Below are 27,359 nucleotides of genomic sequence, written 5' to 3'. Positions count from 1 at the left end.
CTGAGTGATTTGTTTCATGTGGGTGTGGGGCTCACACTGGGGAAACTGAAGCAGAAGGATCAGAGCTGGAGGCCAGCCTGGGTTACAGGGAAGGAGGGAGAGAGGGAGAGGAGCCTTCGCTGGCTGACTATGGCAAGTCCCTCCTTTCTTCTACAGTGCCATGCCCATGCTCAGCAAGTGTTCTGTCACTGAATCACAGCTCCACCACCACTTTTTTTCTCCTCATTGTCTCTTACCTTTTCATTCTGTACTAAACCACCTTCCTCTCCCGTTAGAGAAACAAGTCTTTTGTTAGTAAATAAAGCTTACAAAGATGGTGCTTGTGGCAGAATTGGTTTCAATTTCGCTGTCAGACAGTGTAGCCCGAGAACTTGTCAAGTGGGCACTGCCTTCTCCTCCTGGTCCGTCACCTGCATTGCTGCTCAGGTCGCTGTCTGCTCCAAGGGTCTCTCCAGAACTATTACTCACCTGGAAGAGACAAACCGTAGTAAGGGACAGTACCCAGAGAAGGACTCCCAATGCCAGTTAGGATCCTATACTACTATAAAAAGAATCATTTTTCAGGTGTGTCAAACAGCTTCCCCAAACTCCCCTTTTATAGATGAGTGATATTCTGTGCACACACTTATGAGACTCAAGCTGGCCTGAGACTAAGAACAGCCTCCAAAGGAAAGGAGCCCTGCAAAGAGACAGCCACACCCCGCCTACAAAGAAGCCAATGTGGTACCCCTACCACGGTGCTAACTTCAGAATCCTGACTTGAGCTTCGGATCATAACAGCTGGACTCACACTGATGACAGAGTCTTGATCCGTCCTCTGAAATAAAACAAGGGGATACCTATATTGCTTCTAGAGAGATCCTGAGCAATTAATTCTTTTCTTAGCTGGAATGTAACTTACACAATGAAATAACACATTAAGTAAATACATACTCTCACTGTGGAAAACAAAAGAAAGAATAAGGAAATGAGAATAAGCCATAAATCTACTGCACACATTAACCTCTACTTTTAGTATATTTCCTGTTAGTCTTTTCTAGATATATATATATATATATATATATTTTAAAACTAAACTGAAGTTCGGCAGGGTAGCACACACCTTTAATCTCAGCACTTCTAGGCCAGCCAGGGCTATAAAGTAAGACCCACCCCCAACATATGTATCTCATACATACATATGTATCTCATATTATGAATATATGTATATTTAATCATACTGTGTTGATAAATTTTTGGAAACACAATTTATTTTGCATTCCACGACTCTATTATATTTATTTAATTATTTCCTACTATTGGTTATATTTAAGATTGTTTTCTTCTTTTGTTAATTGTGAGAAGTATTTTGAGGGTTAGTGGTATAACTTAGTGGCAGTCTTTACCTAGAATGTATACCCTGAATTTATTTATTTATTTACTTATTTATTTTGGTTTTTGGAGAAGGGTTTCATTGTATTGCTTTGGAGCCTGTCCTGGAACTCTCTCTGTAGACCAGGCTGGACTCCAACTCACAGAGATCCGCCTGTCTCTGCCTCCTGAGTGCTGGGATTAAAGGCGTGCTCCACCAACACCGGCTTATACCCTGAATTTAATTCCCACTGCTAACACACACACACACACACACACACACACACACACACACACACACACACACACACACATTTGAGATAGCATTTGAGATAGTAATTTAGTCCAGGCAGTTTTTAGGAAGGTTGTCACAAACCTGGGAAGCAGATGTCAGGCTCACACCACTGTCTGCGCTGATCTGGGACTTTTTCTCTTCTGTCTCACCAAGGTCAAAGGCAGGCTTGATGACCTCCGGTCCTGAGTAGGGAAGGCGTCTGTTATTCAGCACACAAAAGCTTGGGGCAGGCTGAAGGGAGTGGGACAGCAGCAGACATGCTGCAGACCTGTTCATCTCATCCCAGTCACTTCCCAGGGACCGCCCCTCCCCACCACGGGGACCCACTAGAGGAAGTCCCCAGAAGCCTTAAGAACCAAGTAATACATTAGACCTGGCCAAGGGTCTCTGAAGCCATCTTCTCAACCTGAGAAAATCCAGAGCAAATCATCCTAACACAAAACATCCCACAAACATGGCATCCAAAGTCAGAGTCCCACTGTGCCTGAGACTATTAAAGTGTTCCCAGAATGCTCAATGATTCCTGACTAAGGTATCCAAAGAGGCCAGAAAAGGTTAGGGCAAAAGAAAGAAAGAAAAGAACACTGTTTCCCTGGGTACTACCTACCCCCACCCTACACCATCTACGTTTGAGACAAAATAAAAATAAAAATAAAAATAAAAAGCTCCGATTTTAACTCACCCACCCCCCCCAATGGTATGGCAGAAGGACAAAACGACAGAAAGCAAGAATGTGTGCCTAGGCAAGCCACTAGAGAGAGCTGGTAAGCTACAGACTCAACATATAGGGACAGCAACCATCTCTGCCAACTACACCCACAGGCCTAATGGTGAGGGAGGTATCAGCCAAGGAGGGACGCTGCAATCAGCAGAAGTTCACCCCACCAGCTATTCGGCAATAGAAAACCAAGGTTTAGGTATTTTACACAGTAGACGCCTGATTGCTAATGAAGGGAGGGGCAAGGAGCAGCTTACAAGTCATTCACCTAGGATTCACACACCACCTGCCCCAAGAATCCCCTGTCCTGTCTTTACAACTCTTCCTCCAAATACCACCCAAGAACAAATTTGGGGTGGGGCTGACAAAGGAAGCCTGCCCCAGTTGGGCCTGGGAAGTTGGCAGGTATGGGAGACTGAGGGACAGGAAGGGGCATTCGTTCCTTACTCTGTTTTTCCAAAGCCTTTTGCTTTTTCACTTCCTGGTGCTTGTTCCACAATTCTACCCCAGATGCAATGCAAGCAGGAGAGAGAGACAGAGAGTCAGAGATGTGTCAGAGGACCAGAGACCCACCCGCCCACCCAAGCTCATTCCGCTTCAGATGTTGTATTAGCAGTTAAGAGGTACAGAGATACCTTTATTTGGGTAGGGTTAAGGAATCAAGAGATCCACTTTTTGGCCCCCATCCCAAATCATGAACTGAAGACTACATATTTCTAATCCGATTCCCGATGTAAACACTCCGCAGAATCTTTGAGCTAGAAGGGCTCTTCATGAAACCACTTTATTTTGTATGAGAAACTGGCTCCTAGGCAGGCTGGAGACAGATTAGTGGACTCCCCTCACACCATGATCTCTGACTGCCAAAGGAGCTGAACAACAGCCATGCTCACAAGCTACAGATAAGAGACAGTCATGTCAAGCTGTCAAAGAATCTCAGAAACATGAGAAATTTGCTTGACACACTGGATTGGACAGAGGCCAGATCAGTTATTCACTTAGCAATCTTCCTGTTGCTACCAATTAACCAACTTACCCTCAGAACTACTGCCTATTCAACCAAGAGACTCGGTCTTAGTTGTTATCTAGGAAAAATGCTTCTAGTATAAGTAATAGAACAGAAAATGGCCAAGACTAGCTTCTCAGTCAGACAAAGCACAGGGAATACCAATCATAGTTTTTTCTTTCTTTCCTGGAAGGAACTTCAGAATTAAGTATAATTTCTTCATTTCCTAGATGAGGTGATAGAGATCCTAGTAGGGAAGTAATCTGCCCAAGTAGACTCAAGACTTTCAAGACAACATGTCAATATATATATTTTTTCTGAAACATCATATGAGGCAGGAGAAAGCCAAGCTTTACTACTGCTTCTAGGAGAATATTTGCAAACCAGAGACCTGGAGATGTCCTAAGAAGAGACCTAGTTCATTCCTATGAGAACTTATGACATGGGCTAGAGGCCATGGCAAAGAAGTATCAGTTTAGTACAGCACAGAGAAAAGGGACCTAGAATCAAAAAGAAAGTAGCCTCGATGACTCAAGGTCAAGTAGTAGTGAGCCAAAGAAGAGACACCAGGGAGCAGATGAAGAAACACCAGACATAAGCAAGTTTTTAATCGATTCTGGGGTGGAAAGACAAAAAGAAGAGCTGGCTCAGAAATCTATGGCCTTGGAGTCTAGGACCCAAACATGCCAGAAAAGAACACACTCCAGACAATGTTTGGATGGGGGCAGGAGGGGTGGGGAACTGGATGCTGAGACCCAGATAGTCATAATTTTACATCCCAAAGATATATTTCCTAACAGTTTCCAGGAATATATTTTCTCTATGTGAAGCAATTCAGATGCAAACAAAAAGGGACAGAGAATACAGCTCAGACTCCCTATACTGCATCACATGGGTCTCTAAGGAAACTTGCATTATTACTCAAAGATGCTGGTGAGGCAGCTAGAGAGTAAGCAGGAAGACAGACATGTACAAGAAAATGCTACTGGAAATGACAAAAACCCCTCCCTCTCTAAAAAGCAAGCATGGGAAGACAAAGTCAAGATGAATTGAGAGAAAGGAAATATATTTAAGAAGCCAGGACCACTTTGACATAACAAATGCAATGATACATACCAACAGATGCTACAAAATTCTCTTCCTTTAAACTTCTGGTATCCAGTTCTTTAGGACCCTTTCCTGTAGCACTTGGTGCCCGAGGACCCAGCTGAGGGACCCTTAGCTGTGCCATAGCCTTTGGGTCCCCCCGCCCAGCCAGGCCAGGGTCCTTGCCAACAGGGGTATTTATATTCTCTGTTGGACTTCTCTTCCGTTTGTCTGGTTCTGAGGAAAGGAACAAATACAGACAGTGGCTAAAGGAGCCATCAAATAGGAGTCAAGTCAGGAAAATGAGAGGAGAGAAGCCGGAATAGAGGGGGGAATGTGAAGTAGTTAGTAACATGGGGGGGTGGGAAGCTAAGGCCTTATTTTTCATGGTAGGAAAAGATTTCCTACATGCAAACATACCAGAAAACAATCCCAAAGAGTAACAGGAAGCAGAGTGGCACTGGAAAATGACAAACAGACAGCAAGTAGGATCCCTACCTTTACTATAGTAGTGGGTCTGGGCAATCTCCAAAAGCCCAAAGATGCTGGCCATGCCGCCCAGACCTGCGTGGGCATAGGACTGCTCGAGACTAAGGACTGTGCACTTGAGGAGGTCTAGCATTCCCTTGTATACCTTCCGACTGATCTCCTGCAACAATAGCCAGGACCCAGAGCTAGCGACTTTTCTTTAACATCCATGTCCTTCTGCTCCGTTGATTCTGACTCCCTAGCCCAAATACTTACCACGTCTTGGATGACATCCTGCCGGGCATCGTCCTCTGACTGAACTGCGCGGTTCAGCTTGCTCAGTACAAAGACTCGGAGCTGCTCACTCTCCAGCAGCCGGCGCACCTTTTTCATATTGAGCCAGCCTACTCCCTGGCCATCCAGCACACTGTGTACCACTTCCTTCAGGAACTGCTGGTTCTCACTACAGGGCACACAAACCATTTCTGTGGTCATCTGATCCTTGGCAGAGCATCCCTTCTTCTTTTTTTTTTTTTTTTTTTTCTTTTTTTTTTTTTTTTTTTTTTTTTTTGGTTTTCTGAGACAGGGTTTCTCTGTGGCTTTGGAGGCTGTCCTGGAACTAGCTCTTGTAGACCAGGCGGATCACAGAGATCCGCCTGCCTCTGCCTCCCGAGTTCTGGGATTAAAGGGGTAAGCCACCACTGCCCGGCCAGAGCATCCCTTCTTTCACTGGACAAGATGTTTATACCACGGCAAAGCATAAAGCTAAGTCTCCAAAATGGCCACTCCTGTCTCCCCAAGGATCTTGTTTGCACACTCCCCACAATCCTGAAATTTCACCTTTCTCCACACCATAAACCACTACTGTTGCCTGGGGCCTGGTTAAAAATGGGAAGTACTAGTGGGGTAGGAGTGGTACATGCCTTTAATCCCAGCACTCAGGAGGCAGAAGGAGATGGATCTCTGTGAGTCTGAGGCCAGCCTGGTCCACAGAGTGAGTTCCAGGACAGCCAGGGCTATGCAGAGAAACCCTCTCCTGAAACACGTCCCCCGCCCCCCAAAAAGAAGTGCTGACAAAAAAAATTTAAATCTACTGCTTTGAGAGCTTCTCTCCCTATCTTGAGCATCCCTCAAAAAAAAAAAAAATAGGGAAACATTATCCCACCTGAGAACTTTAAAACTGTTCTACAGTTGAGTGTTGGTGGTGCATGCCTGTAACCCGAGCATTTGGGAATTGGAAATAGAAATCAATTCAGGGTCATCCTCAGCTACATACTAAGTTTGAGGCAAGCATGGTAGGCAACATGAGACTCAAAAAGTAAAACAAAACAAGCTGTTCTGTCATTTAATACCTAGAATTGCTGGACCGGCCCTGTGGTGATGGAGGCTCTCTCTTCACGGTTGGGCTGTGTTTAATGACAGATGACTTCTGGTCCACCAAGGCCCTTCTGTTTCCTACAGTAGGGAAGGTAGGAATGAGATACATCATTGGCACAGTCGGGGGGCTCACATTATCATACACTGGGTTGCCATTGTCCACAGCCATTCTCCAGCAGGTCTGGGCTGGGTGGCACCAGAACATCACACACAGGTAGAAAGCTGCCATGACAATGTGCAGGAGGTTGGGATGGAGACTCAGGCCACTCCACATGCACCAGCAGCATGCCCCATGGGCTGCATGGGTGTCGTGGGGGATAGGCAAGGCAGGTCACTCATGTGACATCACTTGCTCCATGAGGAGGCCCTCAGGCAGGCAGAGAAGATGCTGGGGGGGGAAAGTCATGCACAGCTCACGGGGAAGACCCACCTTCACCACTCCCAGGGCCGGCTTCAGTAACAATCTCCATTAGAGTATTTAGCCCAAATACTGGGACAAAAATACACAATTAGTAGGTGCACCACAATACCTGAACCCCTGTACCCCTTGATGGAGCAGTAAGTCAGATCACCTGAGCACTCTCTCAAAGCATGGAAAGTGCAAATAACCTTGGTTCTTGGGCACATCAAAGCTGGAAGCCAAGTGATCAAGAGATAACCAAGGCTCTAAGAAAGCCCATTCTTAGGCCTGGGACCTCTCAAAGCCAGGGGCAAGGGAAATGACACAGAGGGCCTTCAGATACTAAACAGGCACATGCATGAAAGACGGAACACTGGTTTTTTTTTGTGTGTGTGAAATATCTAGCACAGGGATCCCGAAGGGCTGTGGGTACCCACAGAGAGGAGGCATCTTGCAGATGCTGTCATGGAGAGTAAGGGTGCGGTAGTGAGGATGGGGCATGGGTAGAAAGGCTAAGTGCAGCACATGAGAGGAAGCATTGCATGCAATGAAAGAGCCTCAGTTACTCTTCCCTTCAAATGCACCAGATGAGAGCCAGGGATGCTAACCTTTCCATCCCTCATCTACCATTTGAGGGTTCCCTGTAGCAATACTAGCTAGTTTTCTGTATTACTACTCTAACCTCCTTTCATCCATCTACCCCACAACCCTGCCCCTGGTAGCGCTAGCTAGATATGACAGGTGGTGCACGTCTATAATCTTAGTACTAGGAAGGTTCAGGGAGGAGAAGTCTAAGTTTGAGGGGCTCTACATAGGAAGATCCTATATCAATAAAACGGTTACTTCTCACTGTACTTTTTTCTATAATTAAATATTCCAGCACAATATCCATTGATAAGATACACAAGTCAAATTAAATTGAGGAAAGCCCCTCAAGCTACAAAGATCATAGATGAAACTGAAATATGGTCTGACCCTAAAAGCCAGTCAATACCACTGATAGATGAAAAGTGGGCATGAAGCCACAGTAAATGACTAGATTGTATAAATATGGCTAGACTGTCCATAACATCCTCCTGTGGAGCTGCTCCTCCTGTGGGACCAGTTCATGCAGTGGGAATCTGAAGATGACTCAGGGCAGGTGATTATCCCTGTGTTTAGCATATACTTCTTTCTGATAAGGTCCTCCGCAAAGCAGAGGTAATCCCATGCTGCTACTGTCCTACTGATATAACAGGGCCTCCTCCAGCTACAAAGATGATTTCTATCTGCAACCACTTAGTGCCTATGGTGTGCAGTGAAAGCCATGATAAGCAATATGAGGTCACAGCCAGGTCAAATGATTCATGGTACACAGGACTCCTGACAAACACCTATATGTCTGACATGTCTCTCAGAGAGACCTGGTTTGATAAAAGAAAGGCTGAGATTACCTTTCAGGCTGGGGAATGGTGTAGTCTTTTCTCGGGCACCTTTGGTGGGCAGGGTGAGGTTTGAAAGACTGAAGCTTGTACTATGGTTCCGATACAGGCTGCCTGCAAATGGGAGGGTATGAAAGTTATGAGTTAATAGGACCAACATCCACAGCATTCCAGTACAGTAACTGTTGCATCATCTTCACCTCTCTCCCAATAGCTTCATCAGAAAATCTCTGCTCTACCTTAGAAAAGATGGAGTAACTTAGGGTAAAAAAGAAATGGCCAGGTCTGCTCAAAACACAGTAATAATTTTCTCTGGCTTCCTCCCGTAATAATCTCTAAGTCTCATTTACTGCTAACATTGCATGAAAGCTGGTGGTTTATATGCTTTTGATCTGAAGTGATATTCCTACCTGGATCCTAAGGACACTTACAACTACAATCATCTTTTATGGTGGCTCTCGCTAGCCCTAGTCAATCTATAGTCTATAAGTGATTCTAGCCCTCATATGCTAAAAGTAAGCATGAAAATCAGTTGCATATATATATTTCAAATATGCTCATTACCAGGCAAAGAAGATAGCAGATCCAAAACAAATTTGACTAAATATTTTTATAAAGTATATGTAAAACTGTATGATTTATAAGTTAATGTTTAATTTTTGTCTGTATTGTCTGAAATACATATGTAAGTGGATTAGCAATAAGGCCCAATGGGTAAAGGCACTTGCTACCAACCCTAACCACCTGAGTTTGATCACGAGGACCACAGGGGAGGAGAGAAGTAACTCCTATAAGTTGTCCTGTGACCACCACGTTCATGCTGTGGCCTGTTGGTGCACATGTATGTGTGCATGCGAACACACACTCTATATACAAACATATAGACATAGTTATTGAATAATTTAGCTGGTGTTTCTTTCATCTCACTCAACAATATTTCACTCAGTATCACCCAAATGATCTGAATTAGGGCAAATGTCAACCTAGCCCTACATCTCAAATTCTAAGCAACATGTGCCAGAAAGAAAATGAAGCAAAGGAATGAGAGAGCTTGAGGTACTTACTAGCAAAAGACATGATGCCCCCGAAGCCCTCGGTGCTGTTGTTAGAGACAGTGGAGTTGGGAGAGCTTGCTCGGGAGTCTGACTCTGCATCTGAGTCACTTGCCAGTTTCAAGCTGTTGGGCCGCAGCAGCTTTTGAGCCCTTGAATGCACAGTGGCACCCATGAGTCCCAGGCAGGGGTACCTAATCTTGGGAGTGGGCCTTATGCTACACTGCAGTTGCTGTTCTTGTCCCATAATTCCTAAGTCCTTAATTCAAAAAACTATCCTCTAAGGATGGCAGAATAGCAATAGCAAGAGTTTTCAGATTTTCTGATTAACCCTCACCCGGGGTCACTGCAGTGAGGTCCTTTAATCACCCATCTAAAAGGGATTCCCAGGCTCTCACCGATTGCCACTGACATGTTGGCTGAATCGGGGAGTGTAGCTTTCCCCCTGCTCATCATCATCTTCCTCAGGGGGAAAGCCATATTGGGGCTCGAAGTATGGATTGTCATAGGTTCGCTGGCACACTGACCCCTCTCCAGTCTCTGTCTGTCTCCTGTCCACAGTAGATTTGCAAATGCCGGGTGGCACAGGAGTGAGGGGCTTGGAGCTGCCTGCTGCTGCCTTATCATCCATCTCTGTAGAATCAGCATGTTCCTAGGGGGTCACATTGAATAAAAAGTGGTTACCTGATGCCCAGTGATGCCTTCCCACAGTCTCAGTTCAGTGGAACAGACCAGATATGTCAGATTCCTAGCCTATGAAAAGCCACGATATTCTTGATCTTTGGACTTACAGACTATGTAAGCAGATAATAGTGACAGCTTAAAGGAAGTCCAATGGCCCTCTTCTGGGGTTAAAGCTCCATCTCAGAGGCTTTTAGTTAGAAGGTTATAGAGAAAAAGAGGGGAAGAACATGGAAGAGGCAGAGGAAGAGCTGAAGTAAAGTTTTTCTAACAGACGGGGCCCACATCCTCTCACCGTCCACCCCCTAAGTCCTCACGTACAGAGTGGGCACCGTGGCTGATAGAGCTAGGGCTGCTGCTAGCAGCAGTGCTGGAGCTTGAGCGCAGTGGAGGGTTTCCCTGAGAGGTCTCACTGTCTGGGCCAGGCTCCTCGCCCTCCTTCCGGGTCTGAAGCTCATCAATCTCCACTTCACTGGCATCCCCTAGGGCTGCATGCGTCAGAGGATCCACATCTACCGAGAGACAGGCAGAGACCACCTTAGACCCCAAACCCAATCCCTGCCTAGTAATGGCCAGTCTTCCCAAGTATACTCACTGGGAGTATCACCATTGATGTCACATTTCATCATTTCACTGACGAAGTCCCCAAGGGAGGAGTAAGAAGAGCTTGAGTCATCATAATCCATACTATCACTGCCACTACAAAGTAAAAAGAATGAAAAAGAAAGGAAGAAGGAGCTGAACCAGATGACTCAGGATGTTAAGGCTCTCACTGCCAAGCCTGACAACCTGAGTTCAATCCCTGGGGCCCACATGGTAGGAAAGTATCAACTCGAGGGAGTTGTCCTCTGATTTCTACATACACACAGGGCTACATAAACGTGCATGTGCGCGCGCGCACACACACACACACACACACACACACACACACACAAATTGTGGGAATTTTTTTTTTTAAAGAAAAGAAGCAATTCCACTCCTAGGCATATACCCAAAAGAAGCACATTCATACAACAAGGACATCTGTTCAACAATGTTCATAGCAGTACTATTTGTAATAGCCAGAAACTGGAAGCAGCCTAGATGCCCCTCTACCGAAGAATGGATAAAGAAAATGTGGTACATTTACACAATGGAGTACTACTCATCGGAAAAAAACAATGGAATCTTGAAATTTGCAGGAAAATGGATGGAACTAGAAGAAACCATTCTGAGTGAGGTAACCCAATCACAAAAAGACAAACATGGTATGTACTCACTCCTATGTGGATTTTAGACATAGAGTAAAAAATTACCAGCCTACAATCCACACTGCCAGAGAACCTAGTAAACAATGAGGACCCTAAAAGAGACAAACATTGTCCCTTTTAAAAGGGGAAAGGGTCACAATCCCCTGAGCAAATTGAGAGCATGTGAAGAGGGGGGAGGGAGCTATGAGAAGGGAAGAAGAGGAAGGATGCAGAGGTCATGAGGGAGCAGAAAGGTTGAGTCAGGTGAAGAATAGAAGAAAGGATATGTGATAGGTAGGGTTTTAGTTGGGGGGGTGGTAGGGGAGGACGGGAGAGAGAAGGGAACTGGGATTGTCATGTAAATCAATCTTGCTTCTAATTCAAATAAAAAAAAATGATTTAAGGGGCTGGAGAGATGGCTCAGCGGTTAAGAGCACTGACTGTTCTTCTAGAGGTCCTGAGTTCAATTCCCAGCAACCACATGGTGGCTCACAACCATCTGTAATGAGATCTGGTGCCCTCTGCTGGCATGCAGGCAGAAGACTAGACATAATAAATAAATAAATAAAATCTTTAAAAAAATTGATTTAAAAAAAAAGAAAAGAAGCTGAAGATATAACTCAATTGACAGAGTGCCTCCAGGCCTGGGTTCAATTCTAACACTCTAAAAACCAGGTATGGCAATGCACTCCTATAATACTAAACCTTGGAAAGTAGAGACAATAGGATTAGAAATTCAAAGTCATCCTTAGTCATTTTAATCCAGCCTAGGACACATGAAGCCTTATCTCAAAATAAAATAGAAACAAAGTAAATCAGAAAGGGGAGACTGAAGAGATGGATCAAGGTTAAGAGCACTGGAATCTCTTCCAGAGGACCCAGGTTCAAATCCTAGCACCCACGTGGCAGCTCACAACTGTCTGTAACTCCAGTTCCAGGGGATCTAACACCTTCACACAGACATACATGTGGACAGAACACCAATGTACATTTTAAAAATGAAGAAAAAGAATCTACAATCAGTGTTTAGAAAAACACAAAGGAGAGCACAGTTAACTCAAGGCCAGAGTACAAGATAAAATATGGATGTCAAGGAAACCAATCAGAGCTGATTATGGTGGCTTATGCTATAACCCAGGCTTTGAGGTGGGAGAACTGTGCAAGTCTGAGGCCATCCTATACTACACATTGAAACTCTGTCTCAAAATATAAAAGCAGACAAAAGGCTGAAGAGATGGCTCAGTAGTTAACAATACTTGCTGCACTTCCAAAAGATCCAGGTTCTATTTCCAGCACCCACATGGATGCTTATAAACGTCTGTAACTTGTTGTAGGACATTTGTATGCTGTGTGAAGATATATTGCTGTGATTGGTTTAATAAAGAGCTGAATGGCCAATAGCCAGGCAGGTGATATAGGCGGGACTTCCAGGCAGACATCGAGGAAGTAGGAGATAAATCTAGGAATTTGAGAGACACCAGGGGACATGGGAAAAACAGGATGGGCAGTATGTGACAGAATGGAGATTAACTGAAACTGGTCAATTTAAGTTATAAGAGCTAGTTAATAACAAGCCTAAGCTAAGGCAAAGCTTACATAATTAATAATAAGTCTCTGTGTCATTATTTGGGAGCTGGCTGACGGAACAGAAAGACTCCTTACAATAACTCTAGTTCTAGGGGATCCAGTGCCCTCTTCTTCCCTCCATGTACCTCAGGCAAGACACTTAACACATAAAATAAAAAATTAAATAAATAATAAAACCAAAACACACCAAAAGCAACCTACCAAACAAAGTACTGGGTTTGTAGCTCAGGTGGCAGAGTGCCTTCCTAGCAGGCAGGAGGCACTGGATTTGATTCCCAGTATCACATAAACTGGATGTGCTGGTATACATCTATAACCCCAGCATTCCAGAGGTTAAGGCAGGAGGATCAGAAGTTCAAAGTCAACACCAACTACATAATGAGTCAGGGGTAAGTCTGGACTACATGGGATCCTACATCAAAAAACAAAAGCAAACAAGCAAAAAACAACAAAAACAAACAAAAAGAAGGGAGAAGCAGGAGGTCAAGCTGAGAGGATACGATCAAGATAAATTGCATATATGTGTGAAACTCTCAAATAATAAATTTTAAATATTCAAGGAAGTAGGAGAAGGAGAAGAGGAGGAGGAAGAAACAGGCTGCAGAGATGGCCCAGTGGTGAGGACAGCTTGCCACACAATCATGAGCACCAGAGTTTGGATCCCAGCACCCACCTAACAAGCTACGTGTGCCACAAACTCCTGTAATTCAGTTCTGAGGGATCCTATGCCCTCTTCTGTCTTACACACACACTAGATAGCACACACACACACACACACACACACACACATTCATTCACTAGATGGACAGACAGACACTAGACAGACAGATGACAGACACACACACACAAAAATCAATCTTTTTTAAAGAAGAAAACCGACTAAAACATAATGCAAAGCTTCAAAGACATCTGCAACTGCTATGACATTTTTGCCTGCTGGCACAAGGGACTGCTCACCTGTCATCAGTGGGGTCAGAATCAGAATCACGCTCTGGTGGCACGCTCAGGGCCTCAGCCAGCTGAGAACTGCCGTCGTAGACTCGATAATGGATGGGCTGAAGCTGGTGAGCATACCACTTTGGCTTGTCACCAATAAGGGCTGGATCAAACATATCTACCCAAAGAGGAAAAAAGGAAAAAATAGTGAGCAGTGGAGAAAAGAAGAAGGTGGGTAGTCTAAAGCAATGAAAAGGAAGGGAAGGAGCAAAGGAGAGACAACAAGGGGCAAAGGCAATAGGGCAAGCAGAGAGCAGGTGGACTGACTCACTGTTGTGAATCCGTTGGAAGGCATAGTTAGAAGGGTTCAGGATCCATTCTCCAAAGTACTCCACGGCTTGAGTCCTGGCCAGTTTCTCAGCAAAGGGGGTCTGTCTGGGACGTGAGGCCAGAAAGGAGCCAGCTTGGAAAGCTACCACAGGTCGGGGGAAGAGTCGCAGGGTACGTGTGTGCATCTGAAAGCCCTGCAGCACGTTAGCAGAGTTGAAGAAACGTACCATGGCCACTCTGGGAAAGAAGGGGGTGGTGAGATAATCCAAGACCCATACCCTGTATGTTAGGATAGCCATAATCCAAGGCCTTAGACCACCTCCTAATACCATCGCTTAACAGGTTTCAACCACCATCATGGGGAGACATCTTAAAGAACCATCAACCTTTCTCTTCATGCTGAGAAGGTGAACTATTTCTTCTGCTTACTTTTGCTAAGGTAGGAAATATAACCAAATATCACACACATTATATATAAAGTAAATCTGGCTCTGGGAAGTGGTCTCTCCCAAAACCAAGAGAGCAGAGAAACAAACTTAGGAACTAGTGGTCTTACCTCGTTGCAACGTCCACTGAATCTACATCATTGCCATAAATGAGTGGATTAAATTCAGTGGAAGGTGTGGACTGAAGGTCATTAGAAGGCCTTCCCAAGAGAAGGGGGATCTCCTGGCCCTCGTGGAATTTCTCCAGATTAAGAATTGGCTGGGTGTTGAGACTCATGCTGGCTAAGGCCTGGGAACAACAAAAAGTTCTCACATAAGACAGGTTCTTAGGCAGCCAATCTTGGCTCCTAGGAGAAGGCTGTTTTAAAGTATTCTACCAGCCAGGAGATGGTGGTGCACACCCTTAATCCCAGCACTCGGGAGGCAGAGGCAGGTAGATCTCTGTGAGTTTGAGGCCATCTGTGTCTACAAAGTGAGTTCCAGGACAGCCAAGGCAACACAGAGAACCCTGTCTTGAAAAAAAAAAAAAGTCTTCTACCTGTCACTCTCTGGTCACAAAATTCTCTACAAAGAACTGTACTTGTTTGAAAATTATGACCAACCCATTTTAGAGTAAGTATCTTTGAAAAAAAAAATCCAAATAACTTAGCTTTTAGAAAATAGCCAGAACTATGTAGCTGTCAATTTTAAATCAACCAAGCTCAAGGCATTTTAAATAAAATTGAAGCCAAAGACAAAGATTTCCATTTATTTAAGCCAGGAAATGATTTTCAAATTGAAAAACACATAGAAATATGAACAAGCGAACTGTAAAAACAGAGCTACTTAGAAGGACATAAAAAACCAGAGCCTTGCCAGGTGGGACACGCCTTTAGTCTCAGCACTCAAGAAACAGAGGCAGGCAAATCTGTGAGTTTGAGGCCAGCCTGGTCTAGAGTGCATTCCAGAACAGCCAGGACTTCACAGAGAAACCCTGTCTCGAAAACAAACAAACAAACAAACAAACAACAATAACAAACAAAACAACAAGAACCTAGAGCCTCTCCAAGACAGCCACAACTATGAAAACAACAACTGCCACCCCCCAGACAAAACAGAACAAAACTAAAGTCTCAAGTTCCCAACTTAGATGAGTCTCAAAGAAACTTCATGGTGTACTTTGAAAACCACTGATCTAAACCATTATTGTGTTTTAAATGTGGGTGAGCTTAGGAATCACCTGGGTTGGTGTTACAATATATTTGGAATTAATACATCAGGGTCATTCTGTGGTTTAAGGCCAAGTGTTGTTAATACTGCTAGTCCATGGAATACACAGTAGTAAACAGGCATAAATTCATATAGCACTTGCTCTTCCCATTCTCTCTCTCTCTCTCTCTCTCTCTCTCTCTCTCTCTCTCTCTCTCTCTCCCTCTCCCTCTCTTTCTTTTCCCTCCCTCCTTTCTTTTTGAGATAAGGTTTCATTAAATACCCTGGATTATATGGAATTCACTATGTAGACCAGGCTGGCCTCAAATTCACAGAGATCTGCCTGCCTCTGCCCGCTAAGTGCTAGGATCAAACGTGTGTGCCACCAACGCTAGCTTCACATTAGCCTTTCTTAAGCAGTCATCAAGAATGAAAAACATAGGGGCTGGAGAGATGGCTCAGTGGTTAAGAATACTATCTGATCTTCCAGAGGTCCTCAGTTCAATTCTAGGCAACCACATGGTAGCTCAACCATCATGAGATCTGGTGCCCTCTTCTGGACTGCAGGGATACATGCAGACACAACACTGTATACATAATAAATAAATCTTTAAAATAGGTAAATAATAAAATAAAATAAAACACATCCAAGTAGGGCTAGAGAGATGGCTCAGAGGTTAAGAGCACTGGCTGTTCTTTCAGAGGTCCTGAGTTCAATTTCCAGCAACCACATGGTAGCTCACAGTCATCTACAATGATATCTGGTGCCCTCTTCTGGCCTGCAATGCAGACAGAATGCTGTATACATAATAAATCTTAAAAAAAAAAAAAAAAAAAAAAGACACAGCCAGCCAGTCACAGAGTAGCATACACCTTTCAACCCAGCACCCTGGTCTACATAGTGAGTTCCAGGACAGCCAGAGTCACAAAGTGAGACTGCTTGCAAAGCAACAACAACAAAGAAAAAGGAAAGTAAGAGGAAAAAAAAGCGTTAAAAAAAAAAAAAAAAAAAAGAATGAAGCCGGGCAGTGGTGGTGCATGCCTTTGATCCCAGCACTCGGGAGGCAGAGGCAGGTAGATCTTTGTGAGTTCGAGACCAGCCTAGTCTACAAGAGCTAGTTCCAGGATAGGCTCCATAGCCACAGAGAAACCCTACCTCGGAAAAACAAAACAAAACAAAAAAGAATGAACTTGCTAAACTGTCAGAAGCCAGCCTTGGTGACCCCCCCATGCCTAGCCAGCTGCCAGCTAGTCTAGCATCCCACCCCTCAGGTTCTGGGACCTGGCCTGAGAAGCAATTAACACCTATTCCTTCCCCCACTTCCTTAGGTAGTGCTTGGGGTAAACACAGGAGATTCCAGATACCCCGACCTGGCCTGAGAGCAATTAACATTCATTCCTCCCCCCACCTCCTCTTTCTCTGCTTCCTCCTTTCTCTTTAAAAACTCCTTGTAATAATCAATAAAGTCAGACCTTGACAAAGACCCTGCTTGGTCTCCTCCTTCTTTCTCATCCATTATTTTCAGGCTTGATCCACCTCGAACCCACGAATTACCGGAGCCCCGCAGGCCGGGGCACTGAACTTGCAACCCTCACCAGGCTCTGTGGCCACAAGGTATCATACTACATCAGCAAGGATGAGGCAAGCGAGAGTGAAAGGGATGATTCTGGAATGACCTGGTTCCATTCAATGCCATCCAGACTCTAGCTTCTAGAGGAACTACTAGGTACTTCAGACGACACAGGAAAAAAAAAAAAAAAAAAAAAAGAGAGAGACTTCTAATGAGCCTTCAAATGAGACTAGAACTCAGTGTTATCTACTGGTGGTCCCACATGACACCTACATCAGGGGAAGGGAATGGAGCCCATCATGCTTTACCTTCAGGCACTGTGTTGTAGCATGCAGAAGAAAAAATAATTAAATCAATAAAAAGTAGGTGGATGGGATTACACAAAGAAAGGGATTTTTTTTAGAAAGGGTATCTATAGGGACTTTGGAATTGATGTAAGGAGCAAATCCGTACAACCTTCTAACTTCCACCTTACAGGACTGAAGGAGTGCTATAAAGACAAAGAACGGCAGATATGACAAAACACAGAGCATGAATGGTGGTTTTGGTTTTGTTTGTTTAGGTTGAGTTTGTCTCGCCATGTAAGCCAGGCTGGCCTCAAACTCACAATTCCCTGCATCAATCTGTGTTGGAATTACAGGTGAGCGCCACCACACCTGACCAGAAGCATACATATACATAGCATCATGTACATTACAGGGTGACAGAGCAAACAATGAATTAGAAAGAGCCTTTTTTTTTGGGGGGGGGTTCCTCTGTGGCTTTGGAGGCTGTCCTGGAACTAGCTCTTGTAGACCAGGCTGGTCTCGAACTCACAGAGATCCACCCGCCTCTGCCTCCCGAGTGTTGAGACTAAAGGCCTGTGCCACCAATACCCAGCTAGAAAGAACCTTTTAAGATTCATCCTGCTACGCAAAATTCAGATATATCTCTCCTTAAGCCTGTTCAAGTCTATTCCGCATGAAGGTTCTTAGACCTGCTCCCTCCCTACAGGACCCTTATATCATCTATTTCCTCTATGTAAACATTGTATGGAATTTTAATGTACTCTGTGTTGAGTTTGTGTACATGTGTGGGTGCATGCGTGCCACAGCACATCTGTGGAGCTCAGAGAGTGGCTTCCAGGAAGAGGGTCTCTCCTTCTACCATGTGGGACCCAGTCGTCAGAGTTGGTGGCAGGCACCACTGCCTGCTGAGCCACCTTGCAGAGCCTTCCCCTTCTTTCCTTTCATTTCTTACCTACCTGCTTCAAGTGTTTTTTCAGCTCTAATGACTCTGGTTCTGGCAGGATAGGTAGCACTTCTGCATTGGTGGGAGCAATCACCTGCAGCAGAGAAAAGAGAAAAACACATGACCTTAAGAGGAACTGTCCAGGAGCTCTGCTTACATAAGAGCAAATAACATGCACAGGGAGATTTGATAGACACAATATTATCATGTCATCCTATGCATATGAGAGATATGTATACATATATGAGCTATATCTACATGCCTGAAAAGAAATACACCTACATAACATTGGTGACTATCTCTGGATAGTAGGGTTTTATTATTATTCTTCTTCACATTTACTTATTTTTAATACTTACTTCCATTATTTTTTAATTATGTGTATGAATGCGGGTGTTAGCAGAAGTTAGAGGCATCAAATCCCCTAAAGCTGGAGTTACAGAGGGTCATGAGCCACCTGATGTGGGCACTGGGAAGTGAAGTCAGGTCCCCGGAAAGAGCAGTCAGTGCTCTTAACTGATGAGCCATCTCTCCAGCCCCTATACTTACTTTTATTTATTTTTTAAACATGTATTTATGTTTGGAGGGAGGAGGCATTCTGTGTCACATGTGAAGGACAAAGGACAACTTGCAGAGGTCAATTCTCCCTTTCTACAATGTGAGTCCTGGATATTGAATTCAGGTTGTCAGACTTGGAGACAACTGCCTTTACCTGTTAAACGACCTTGCTGGCCCACCTCCACACTTAATTTTATTTTCTAAAATTTAATAATGAACAAAATGTAGGCTTTCTACCAGAGTTTTAATATACTCACATTGCAGAATGTTAATATAATTTTAAATGTGTGCTGAGAAATATATTCTTACTTAAAACATAGGAAAACTATTATCTGATTATCTATATAATGGCATATATGAAAATAGAAGTCTTGTGGCTCTGGGAGCATGTGGAAGGAGCTCTTAAATCAGGCCAGACTAAATTCTATAGCCAATGGCCTATCTCCTTAATAAAGTCAAAGCATCAGTGAGGAAACCTCAGAATTCTATGGGACCTCCTGTAGTAGTTCAGTACTTATTCCTAGCATAGGTGTGGACTTTGGGAGCCTATTCCACATAGAGGAATACTCCCTGAGCCAAGTCACATGGGGGTGGGCCTAGGCCCTATCCCAAAGGATACAATAGACTCTGATGACACCCTATGGAAGGCCTCACCATCCAGGGGGAGCAGAAAGGATATGATAGGTAGGGTTTTAGTTGGGGGTGGTGGTAGGGGAGGACGGGGAGGGAGAGGGAACTGGGATTGTCATGTAAAACAATCTTGTTTCTAATTCAAATTAAAAAAATCTGCGGAAAAAAATAATAAAGTCAAAGCAGCGTTAGAAAAAAAATTGTTTTAAATGAGTGTTGTAATAGAAATAATCCAAAAAGCAGTTACCACATGTAACTGGGTCTAGAACAAGATCCTATTTAATGCTTTAGTTCAATGCCTCACCCTATTGCTGTCCAAATCCACTAGCCACACATCATCAGGCATTTTGAAGTCTAGCTTGTAGAGGAAGAAGCTGGCAGGAACCCCAATGATGTACGGGGTTGGAGCCAAGAGTAGCTGTGGAAAAGATAAAAAAGAATAAGAAACAAAAACAAAATTTGACAAAATTTATTAAGTACTTTATCAAGTCAGAATTTTTCTAGAAAAGGAAATTCAGACAATCCCTTTCATAAAATACTTGCAGCTAGATATATTGCAAAATTTATAATTTTTCAGATTTTAGAAAGGTCTCTCTCTCTCTCTCTCTCTCTCTCTCTCTCTATATATATATATATATATATATATATATATATATCATTATATTAACATCTATAGTACCGTAGCAAGTAGCCTATAATTACTAACTGTAACAAACAAAAGAACAAATAGCATAGTTTGACCATATAATCAGTTCAAATCCACCCAAATTTCAGACCAGTAAGTTACCAGGGGCAGAGGACCTGTACTTCTTTGGTGTGTGCTTCCTCCCTTGAGAAGCCAGGGACATCACAGCAGGAAGACACCATGAGACTCACCTGCTCTGCTGATGCCATGCATGTGGGGAGCAGTGGGATGACAGGAAACATGTACTCCAGGGGGTAGATCATTGCCACAAACGCCATCACAGACATGGAGAGTGCATTGTAGTCTCGGGACTGTAGTACCACCTGCCATGGCCACACCATAAATCACTCAGCATGAAAAACAAGATTTGCTAGGAAACAGCTCCCAGCACTCCAGTTTAATTTCAGGCTCACCAAGCCTACAGCTGCAGCTTATCTCCACAATCACCATGGCTCCATTCCCTGCTCTGTAGTAATAAAACACTGGAGTAATCCTCCCTTGAATCAACTCTCTTAGTTCTGTCACTCCCTATCCTAGGACTACACACTAAAAGAGAACTACTGATATCCCCAGAGAATGAAATCAGTATAGCCAAGGATAACTCAACTAAGCATTCCACATGATATCAATATTGTAACTCAACTCGTGTCTACCAAATACCTGCTATATCCCCGCCACCACATTACCTCCTGGAAATAAAAAGATGAAAAGGACACATAGCTCCTATCCTCAACAAACTCATGATCTAGCTCCCAACGAGTTGGATAGCTCTCTCCCTAGAAAGGTCTGCAGAGCTGGCCCTCTCACCTTGTGCTCCAACAGGATGCAGGTGAGCACCTGAAGACAAGCATCCACACCCAGAAGTTCCAAGGGAAGGTGAAGTGGGAAATCTACCAGGGTGAATCGAGAAGGGTCTGGGAGAGCAAACGTCAGAGCTGGCTGGAGTTCCTGAGGTAGGACCTCAATGTCCACTCGCTTCTGCCCAGAGACAGGTACTGGGGAGCGTAGCAAACGGTAGATCCAGGCCTCAATCTCTCGAAGGTCATGCAGAAGGGCACTTGACTTCTCCTCCACTAGCAGTGATCCAGTAAAGATCCGCCACATAGTGTCCCTGAGGAGGCCATAGCAAGACTCAGACACAGAAACATTAGCAGCTGATCCTGCTGAAAACCAATAAAAGCACTATAACTGGAAGAGGAGTACTATTAGGAAAGCCCACTCTCTAATCTCAGAGGGGACCTGAGGGTATATATGATGACAAAAACAGGTGTAGAAAGGTCTACATGATAGAACACGATAGAACATGGCATATCCACCATCAAACATCAAACTCCTCAGCATTTCTTGAAATATAACTACAGTCTTTAGATTGGGACCAAACTATTTAAATAGTCCTAAAGGAGCACAGACTAATCATATTAATATCTGAGTGTTTCCCCTTTCTTCTGAGTATAAGCAGCAAACCATACCTTTGTACACCTCGTGGGATGCCCAGTTTCTTGCCTAGCAGCCGTTCACTGCAGCAGTCTACCAGACGTTTGAGAGTATACAGACACTCTCTGAAGGTAGAAAAGAAAGGATAGTGGCTGAGCACACACAGGGATGTCAGGGTACTGTTTCGGGAGCGGCTGCCTGCCTTTGCATGGCGTTTGCCCCGAGGAGACTGGTTCAAGTCAGGAGTGGAGTCAGCACTAGGAGGCTGCAAGGTTGAGCTGCTCTCTGAGCTCTCAGTGCCAACCTCTGCTGAGGCACAGGTGACATGAGCTCCTTCCTTCCCACGGGGTCCTGCTCCACCTTCCACCTTTTCCTTCGGCATTCGCTTTTGGAAGGAACGGTAGAAATTAACACAGATGCCATAACGGGTGACTCCAGTGTCTTTGTCGGTTAGGGTGAAGACAAAAGAGGTATCATCTCGAAGGCTCATGCGCCGCTGCCGAACACTCAGACATCCCTCTGGCTGGCAGAAGAACACCACATCTGGAGGCAGGGGAAACTCAGGGTGGTCCTCTAGTGGATACCGCCGCAGCAGTTCAGGAGTCTGAGCCACACTATCACTGCTTGGGTGCCTGAAGGACATAAAGACACACTCAGCAGCCCAAAAGCATATAACACACTAACACACTAACACATTAGCCACAATCAACAAATAAAGCTCAAAGATACTTTCAGATAAAGTAAGCTAATTATAGGATCTTGGATATCTGGGGACTGCTTGCCAAGTTTAACTGGCAGACTGAAGTATGCACTGTCATGAAGACACTATTTTGAAAGTTTCAACAATAAAATAATCAATAGCACTTAAAGATGATCAGTACCCTTCAAAGTGTCTTAGCTAACAAATTGTCACAAGACTATATGCAGGCAGAGGAGTAAAATGTGCTCTCTCTTTTTTACAAACTATGAAGACTTGGCTATAAAGAGTATATGTGTTCAAAGTCACAGAGTATGAGTTTAAAAATTTAGCATGTAGGGGCTGGAGAGATGAGAGGTTAAGAGCACTAGCTGCTCTTCCAGAGGTCCTGAGTTTGATTCCAGCAACTACATGGTAGCTCACAAACCATCTGTAATAAGATCTGGTGGCCTCTTCTGACCTGCAGGAATATATGCAGGCAGAACACTGTATACATAATAAATAAATAAATCTTTTAAAAAAATTTAGCATGTAGCCAGGCGGTGATGGCGCTCGCCTTTAATACCAGCACGGGGGGGGGGGGGGGGGGGCAAGAGGCAGGCAGATTACTGTGAGTTCGAGACCAGCCTGGTTTACAAGAGCCAGTACCAGGACCTCCAAAGAGCCACAGAGAAACCCTGTCTTGAAATCAAAAACAACAACAAAAAATTAGCATGTATTTACCTATGAGGGGCAGCATGCATCCTACAGAACATAAGTGGCAGTCTGAGGATATCTTGCAACTTCCACCATGTGGGTCCCAGGAATTTAATCCAGCTCATTAGGTTTGGTGGCAAGCAGTTACCCACTGAGCCATTTCACCTACCCAAAGATGTAGGTTGAAAGCTGAGTTTTGAACTGAGTATGGTGGCATATGCCTTTAGTACCAGCACCTGGGAGTCAGAGGCATGTGGATCTCTGAGTTTGAAGCAAGCCTGGTCTATATAGCAAGTTCCAGGTCAGCTAGGACTATACAGAGAAACCTTATCTCAAACAAAACAAAACAAAGCTGAGTTTTGTTCTTTATCCAGACGGATATTCTTACACCATCTTACAACAACATCAATGTTCCCATCAGGGTAAAACAATAGGGTAGAATAAGATATGCAAAGCAACATGAAAATAAGGTCTGGGAATAACTGAGGACATTGTGGCTGCCTCAGAGAACAAGACAATTATCAGCCTTCTTGGTTACCTTGCCCCTACGATCACTAGATAGTCGAGTAACCGAGGGCAGAACTTCTTTTGCACCATGGTTCCAATTTATCAGTTCATCGCAGAGAAACTTCAGGGCACTAGCAAGAAGTCAGCGTTCCCAGGAGGAATTCTGATATAATCTGAAAATCCAATAGGGGAAAAGTACTGATAAATATGCATTGCTGTGCCTAAGGCAATCATCCCTCTTAGTTTCATCTCAGTCAGGGGCACAGGTCAGAAGGCCTTCCACTGCAGTACTCAGGGTAGAATTTGACACTTGTCTAGGATTATGGGCTCCCAGAGGCCAACAGACTCTGAGAGTCAAATTTCAAGTAGGATAGGAGTTGAGGGTGTAGCTTAGTTGTCTAGCCCTTATCTAATATGCACAAGGCCCTGGTTTCAATCCTTAGCACCACAAAAAGAGAAGGAAGAGGAGTTGGAAAAAGAATGGCTCAGCACTAATAACTAGCTCATTTCCAGCCTAGTTCCCGAGGCTCTGCTTCTGAAAAACAGACCTAGACAATCTAATCTAGACTGAATAATTACGGTAACAAAAAAGTCGCTTTCAGGAATACTTCAGGGGTGATCAAGATCAACCAGACTGTTTGAACAGCACTAATCTGTGCTTTTCAGTCTAGATGGAAACCTAATTATTCTGCTTCACTAAGCGGCATTCAGCTTGATGTGTAACTATCATATGGACTTTCCAGTTAATTGCACTCAGACAGCTGGGTATTCTAGCTCATGTGATCTCACGTGAAGAACGTCTATGTCCTGATTGTCTCATCTCTGACCAGTTTTCCCAGTTCAAGCTAGAAAGGGGGCCAGAAGCTGTTACCTCTGCCCTTGGTGCTGAACCAATAGCTCTTGTCTAGTCTGGTCTTGGGATTGGAGTCTGTAAAGCAATATATTCCCAGGAAGCCTGATATTTCTCTATCTTGCAGAGATTATGAATTAGCGGCTGAAAATACTGGAAGTATAGGGGGGGTGTTCAAGGGAATTTCTAAACATACTAAAAATTATTTCCTGGGGCCAGAGAAATGGTTTGGCAGTTACGACCACTGCTGTCTCTTCCAGAAGACCTAGGCGCCGTTTTGAGTACCCACACTGGGTGTCTCACAGCTGCCTGGGGCTCTAGTTCCAGGGAAACTGTCACTTTTTTCAGCCTTGCACTCACAGAGTGCATGTGCACATGCTCACACACATACACACACACACACACACACACACATAAAATAAACAGACATATTTTTAAAGAATCTATATTTCCTATTAGGTTTTCATATACTTCTAAATTAAATGTTTCCTTCCAGTATAGCGTATTTCAGGTGCTCCAAAATTTTTCTTCTATGGCCACACTGAGACCATGTTCACCGTATGTACACACATACACACATAAACACAATCCTACTACACTGCCACACACGCCTAAACACATTCCACTGCATTTGCTGTGCACACTCGAATACTACAGACATAGACATTGCCTGAAATACTGAGGGCACTATTTGATTTAGATAGTGAGTTCTTTTAACTTCCTCTACTCATAAATAAGACCTATTTACAATACCTCTGATGTCCTCAAAATACTATTCCCTCTTTCCCCGTTGCTCCCAATAGAGGACCCATAGGTAATAGGATTCAGTTTTGTCTCCATAGCGACTCAGGCTCCCAGGACTATTTATAGCAGAGCCATAGCCCCTCCCCTGCTTGGTGACCGAACAGTGCTCTAGCAGCTGCTACTCCAAAGCCAGCCATGGCCAATAACATTTCACTTCTCGTAACGTGGAAACCCTTATCCCACTGACAGCACCTACTAAGAATCACGCTATCTTCACTTCTGTCTGTGTTTTTTGGTTTGTTTTTAAATCCCACTTGCGGCTTTCAGAAATAGCTCTTCGCCACCAAGTTCCTGAGAGTGTCACACGTTCAGTCATTTCTGGGGTTCATCACTCTTAATAATCCCAACTACCACTGACAGGAGCATATTGCAGAAGTGGGGCACCCTTATAGAGCTGAGCTCCCCTCCTCCTAAGAGAAACAAAGCTATGAAGTGGGATACAGGTGAAAGTCATGTGTTCTATACAGAAAGATCTAGCTATAAACAAGACCTATTTACAGCCCCTGATCATAAAACAGGGTTTGTAGGACCTGAGTTGTAGGCTGTCTTTAAAGGAAGGTTTACACTGAAAAACAGAAGCATCTTCTGACTAAAATCCTAAAAATGGTGCTGAAGCTTTCTCTAGTTAAATAGTTACAGGGGCGTTTCTAGTTTTGGTGAGATGAAGACCCTCTCCCAATTCAAGTCAATTACCATATTCTACAGTCTTCCTGTCTTTCACAGCTGCAAGAATTCAAGATCTTGGGACTATGCTAGCTAGCAGTGGTAGGATATATTTTTAGTTGTAATTCCTATCCCATCTATAGCCACTGATTTCGGATACTCAGACTACAGAGATAATCAAGGCTGTTTGTTCTTCTCCTGCTCTGCCTTCTCCACAGGCACTAACTCCTCTAACACCACCTATAACTCAGGCAGTCTTCATAACCAGCCTGCCTCAGGATCTACCTCTTGTTTCAATTTTATTTACTAATGTAGAGCCCCTAGCTCCTGTCCCGCTATAATCCAAATTTCTAAATGCATTCCTTTCTGTTATAATCCTATATCACTACCTACGTCTAGAATTCACGGACTTTTAGGTAATCTATGCCTTTTTAGCCTACAATGCCCATGCTACGAACCCACAGGACATCATTTGGGGCAGGATCTCATAGTAAAAACCACAGGAACCCGACCCAAGGACGATATGACATCTTCGCTGACGTGAGCACACCGAAGGCTTCCTCCCCTTCCTCCTCCTCCCCAAGCAGTGACCTTGCAAGCTCATCAGCAGACTGGTCCAGCGTGGGGGAGAACTGGAGCAATGAAGCCAGCGATGGTTAGGGCTGAGGGAGGAGGAGAGAGCACGAGGAAGAATCGAGTGCAGGAGGATGGATAGGAGAGCAGTTGCAGCAAAGATTAAATGGTGTGCCTAGTCTTCAGCAAGTCAACACTGAAGGATGAAATGGGAATATATGTGTGTGTGTGTGTGTGTGTGTGTGTGTGTGTGTGTGTGTATTAGAGAACCAAACGTGGTTCTCCAAACGCTAATCAAAAATAAGGCGTGCGCACGCACGCGCACACGCGCACGCGCCCGGCGCTGCTACTTTCCTCGGGCCCGGGGCTGGACGGCTCTGCCCGCCCCCTCACCTGCTGGACAGCTCCTCGCCCCCACCAGCGCCGCTAGCCACCCGGGAGCGGAGCTCAGCGCCAGCCCGCAGCCCTTCAGCAGCGCGGGCGCCCCGCCTCGAACCCCCGCCTCACTTTCTCAGCAGGCTCCACGCCCCCTCGCGCTGGCTCCTCCAGGGCCGCCTCAGAGACCCTTTCCTCCTGCAGCCGCTTTCCTCTCCGGCGCCGCTAGCCCTCGGAGACCCACCCAGGGATCCCAGGGGCGCGCGCTCCCCTACCTCCCCAGCTCAGAGGAACCTGCCAGGCCCTCCTGACGTCTCCCGGCCGGCCGCGGAGAGCTCTTCGCTTCCGAGCCCGGCGCCGCGGCGAGCGGGCGCCAGTTCCGCGTCTGCACCGGGGGGCGCGTACCACTCCGACCTGCTGCGGGAGGGGGAGGCTGAGGGGGCCGGGGCCGTACCATTCGCAGCCCGGGGAGCGGGGCTGCACCAAACCGAGCGCAGGGAGGAAGGCGGCTACGCA

General features: G+C 44.8%; 1 protein-coding gene across 50 annotated transcripts in view; it reads right to left on the bottom strand.

Moving 5' to 3' along the window:
• The window catches only part of Madd (MAP kinase activating death domain), a 44,963-nt gene extending 17,687 nt beyond the window's left edge, over positions 1 to 27,276 (bottom strand). For 4 of the 50 annotated variants that reach the window (XM_035446433.1, XM_027422559.1, XM_035446445.1 and 1 more), the window contains exons 1-22: positions 27,119 to 27,276; positions 23,610 to 23,751; positions 21,714 to 22,310; positions 21,052 to 21,355; positions 20,436 to 20,567; positions 19,864 to 19,977; positions 18,385 to 18,465; positions 14,493 to 14,671; positions 13,938 to 14,173; positions 13,628 to 13,784; positions 10,450 to 10,553; positions 10,176 to 10,366; positions 9,701 to 9,825; positions 9,186 to 9,325; positions 8,134 to 8,235; positions 6,276 to 6,378; positions 5,200 to 5,386; positions 4,954 to 5,104; positions 4,486 to 4,692; positions 1,727 to 1,827; positions 734 to 817; positions 310 to 468 (exon numbers count right to left, since the gene is read on the bottom strand). In XM_035446433.1, coding sequence (XP_035302324.1) covers positions 310 to 468; positions 734 to 817; positions 1,727 to 1,827; positions 4,486 to 4,692; positions 4,954 to 5,104; positions 5,200 to 5,386; positions 6,276 to 6,378; positions 8,134 to 8,235; positions 9,186 to 9,325; positions 9,701 to 9,825; positions 10,176 to 10,366; positions 10,450 to 10,553; positions 13,628 to 13,784; positions 13,938 to 14,173; positions 14,493 to 14,671; positions 18,385 to 18,465; positions 19,864 to 19,977; positions 20,436 to 20,567; positions 21,052 to 21,355; positions 21,714 to 22,310; positions 23,610 to 23,668 — 3,513 coding nt within the window. In that variant the 5' untranslated portion in view covers positions 23,669 to 23,751; positions 27,119 to 27,276. Of the gene's footprint in view, positions 1 to 309; positions 469 to 727; positions 818 to 1,726; positions 1,828 to 2,810; positions 2,865 to 4,485; positions 4,693 to 4,953; positions 5,105 to 5,199; positions 5,387 to 6,275; positions 6,379 to 6,730; positions 6,791 to 8,133; positions 8,236 to 9,185; positions 9,326 to 9,571; positions 9,826 to 10,175; positions 10,367 to 10,449; positions 10,554 to 13,627; positions 13,785 to 13,937; positions 14,174 to 14,492; positions 14,672 to 18,384; positions 18,466 to 19,863; positions 19,978 to 20,435; positions 20,568 to 21,051; positions 21,356 to 21,713; positions 22,311 to 23,609; positions 23,752 to 27,118 lie in introns of all 50 variants that reach the window. The other 46 variants (XM_027422539.2, XM_027422554.2, XM_027422545.2 and 43 more) reach the window with 27 other exon arrangements.
• Between the last annotated feature and the right edge of the window lie 83 nt (positions 27,277 to 27,359).

The sequence above is a fragment of the Cricetulus griseus genome, chromosome 6 (assembly GCF_003668045.3).
Source record: "Cricetulus griseus strain 17A/GY chromosome 6, alternate assembly CriGri-PICRH-1.0, whole genome shotgun sequence".
NCBI lineage: Eukaryota > Metazoa > Chordata > Mammalia > Rodentia > Cricetidae > Cricetulus > Cricetulus griseus.
The sequence above is the reverse complement of the archived record's forward strand: the minus strand, read 5'-3'. Positions and strand labels throughout refer to the sequence as shown.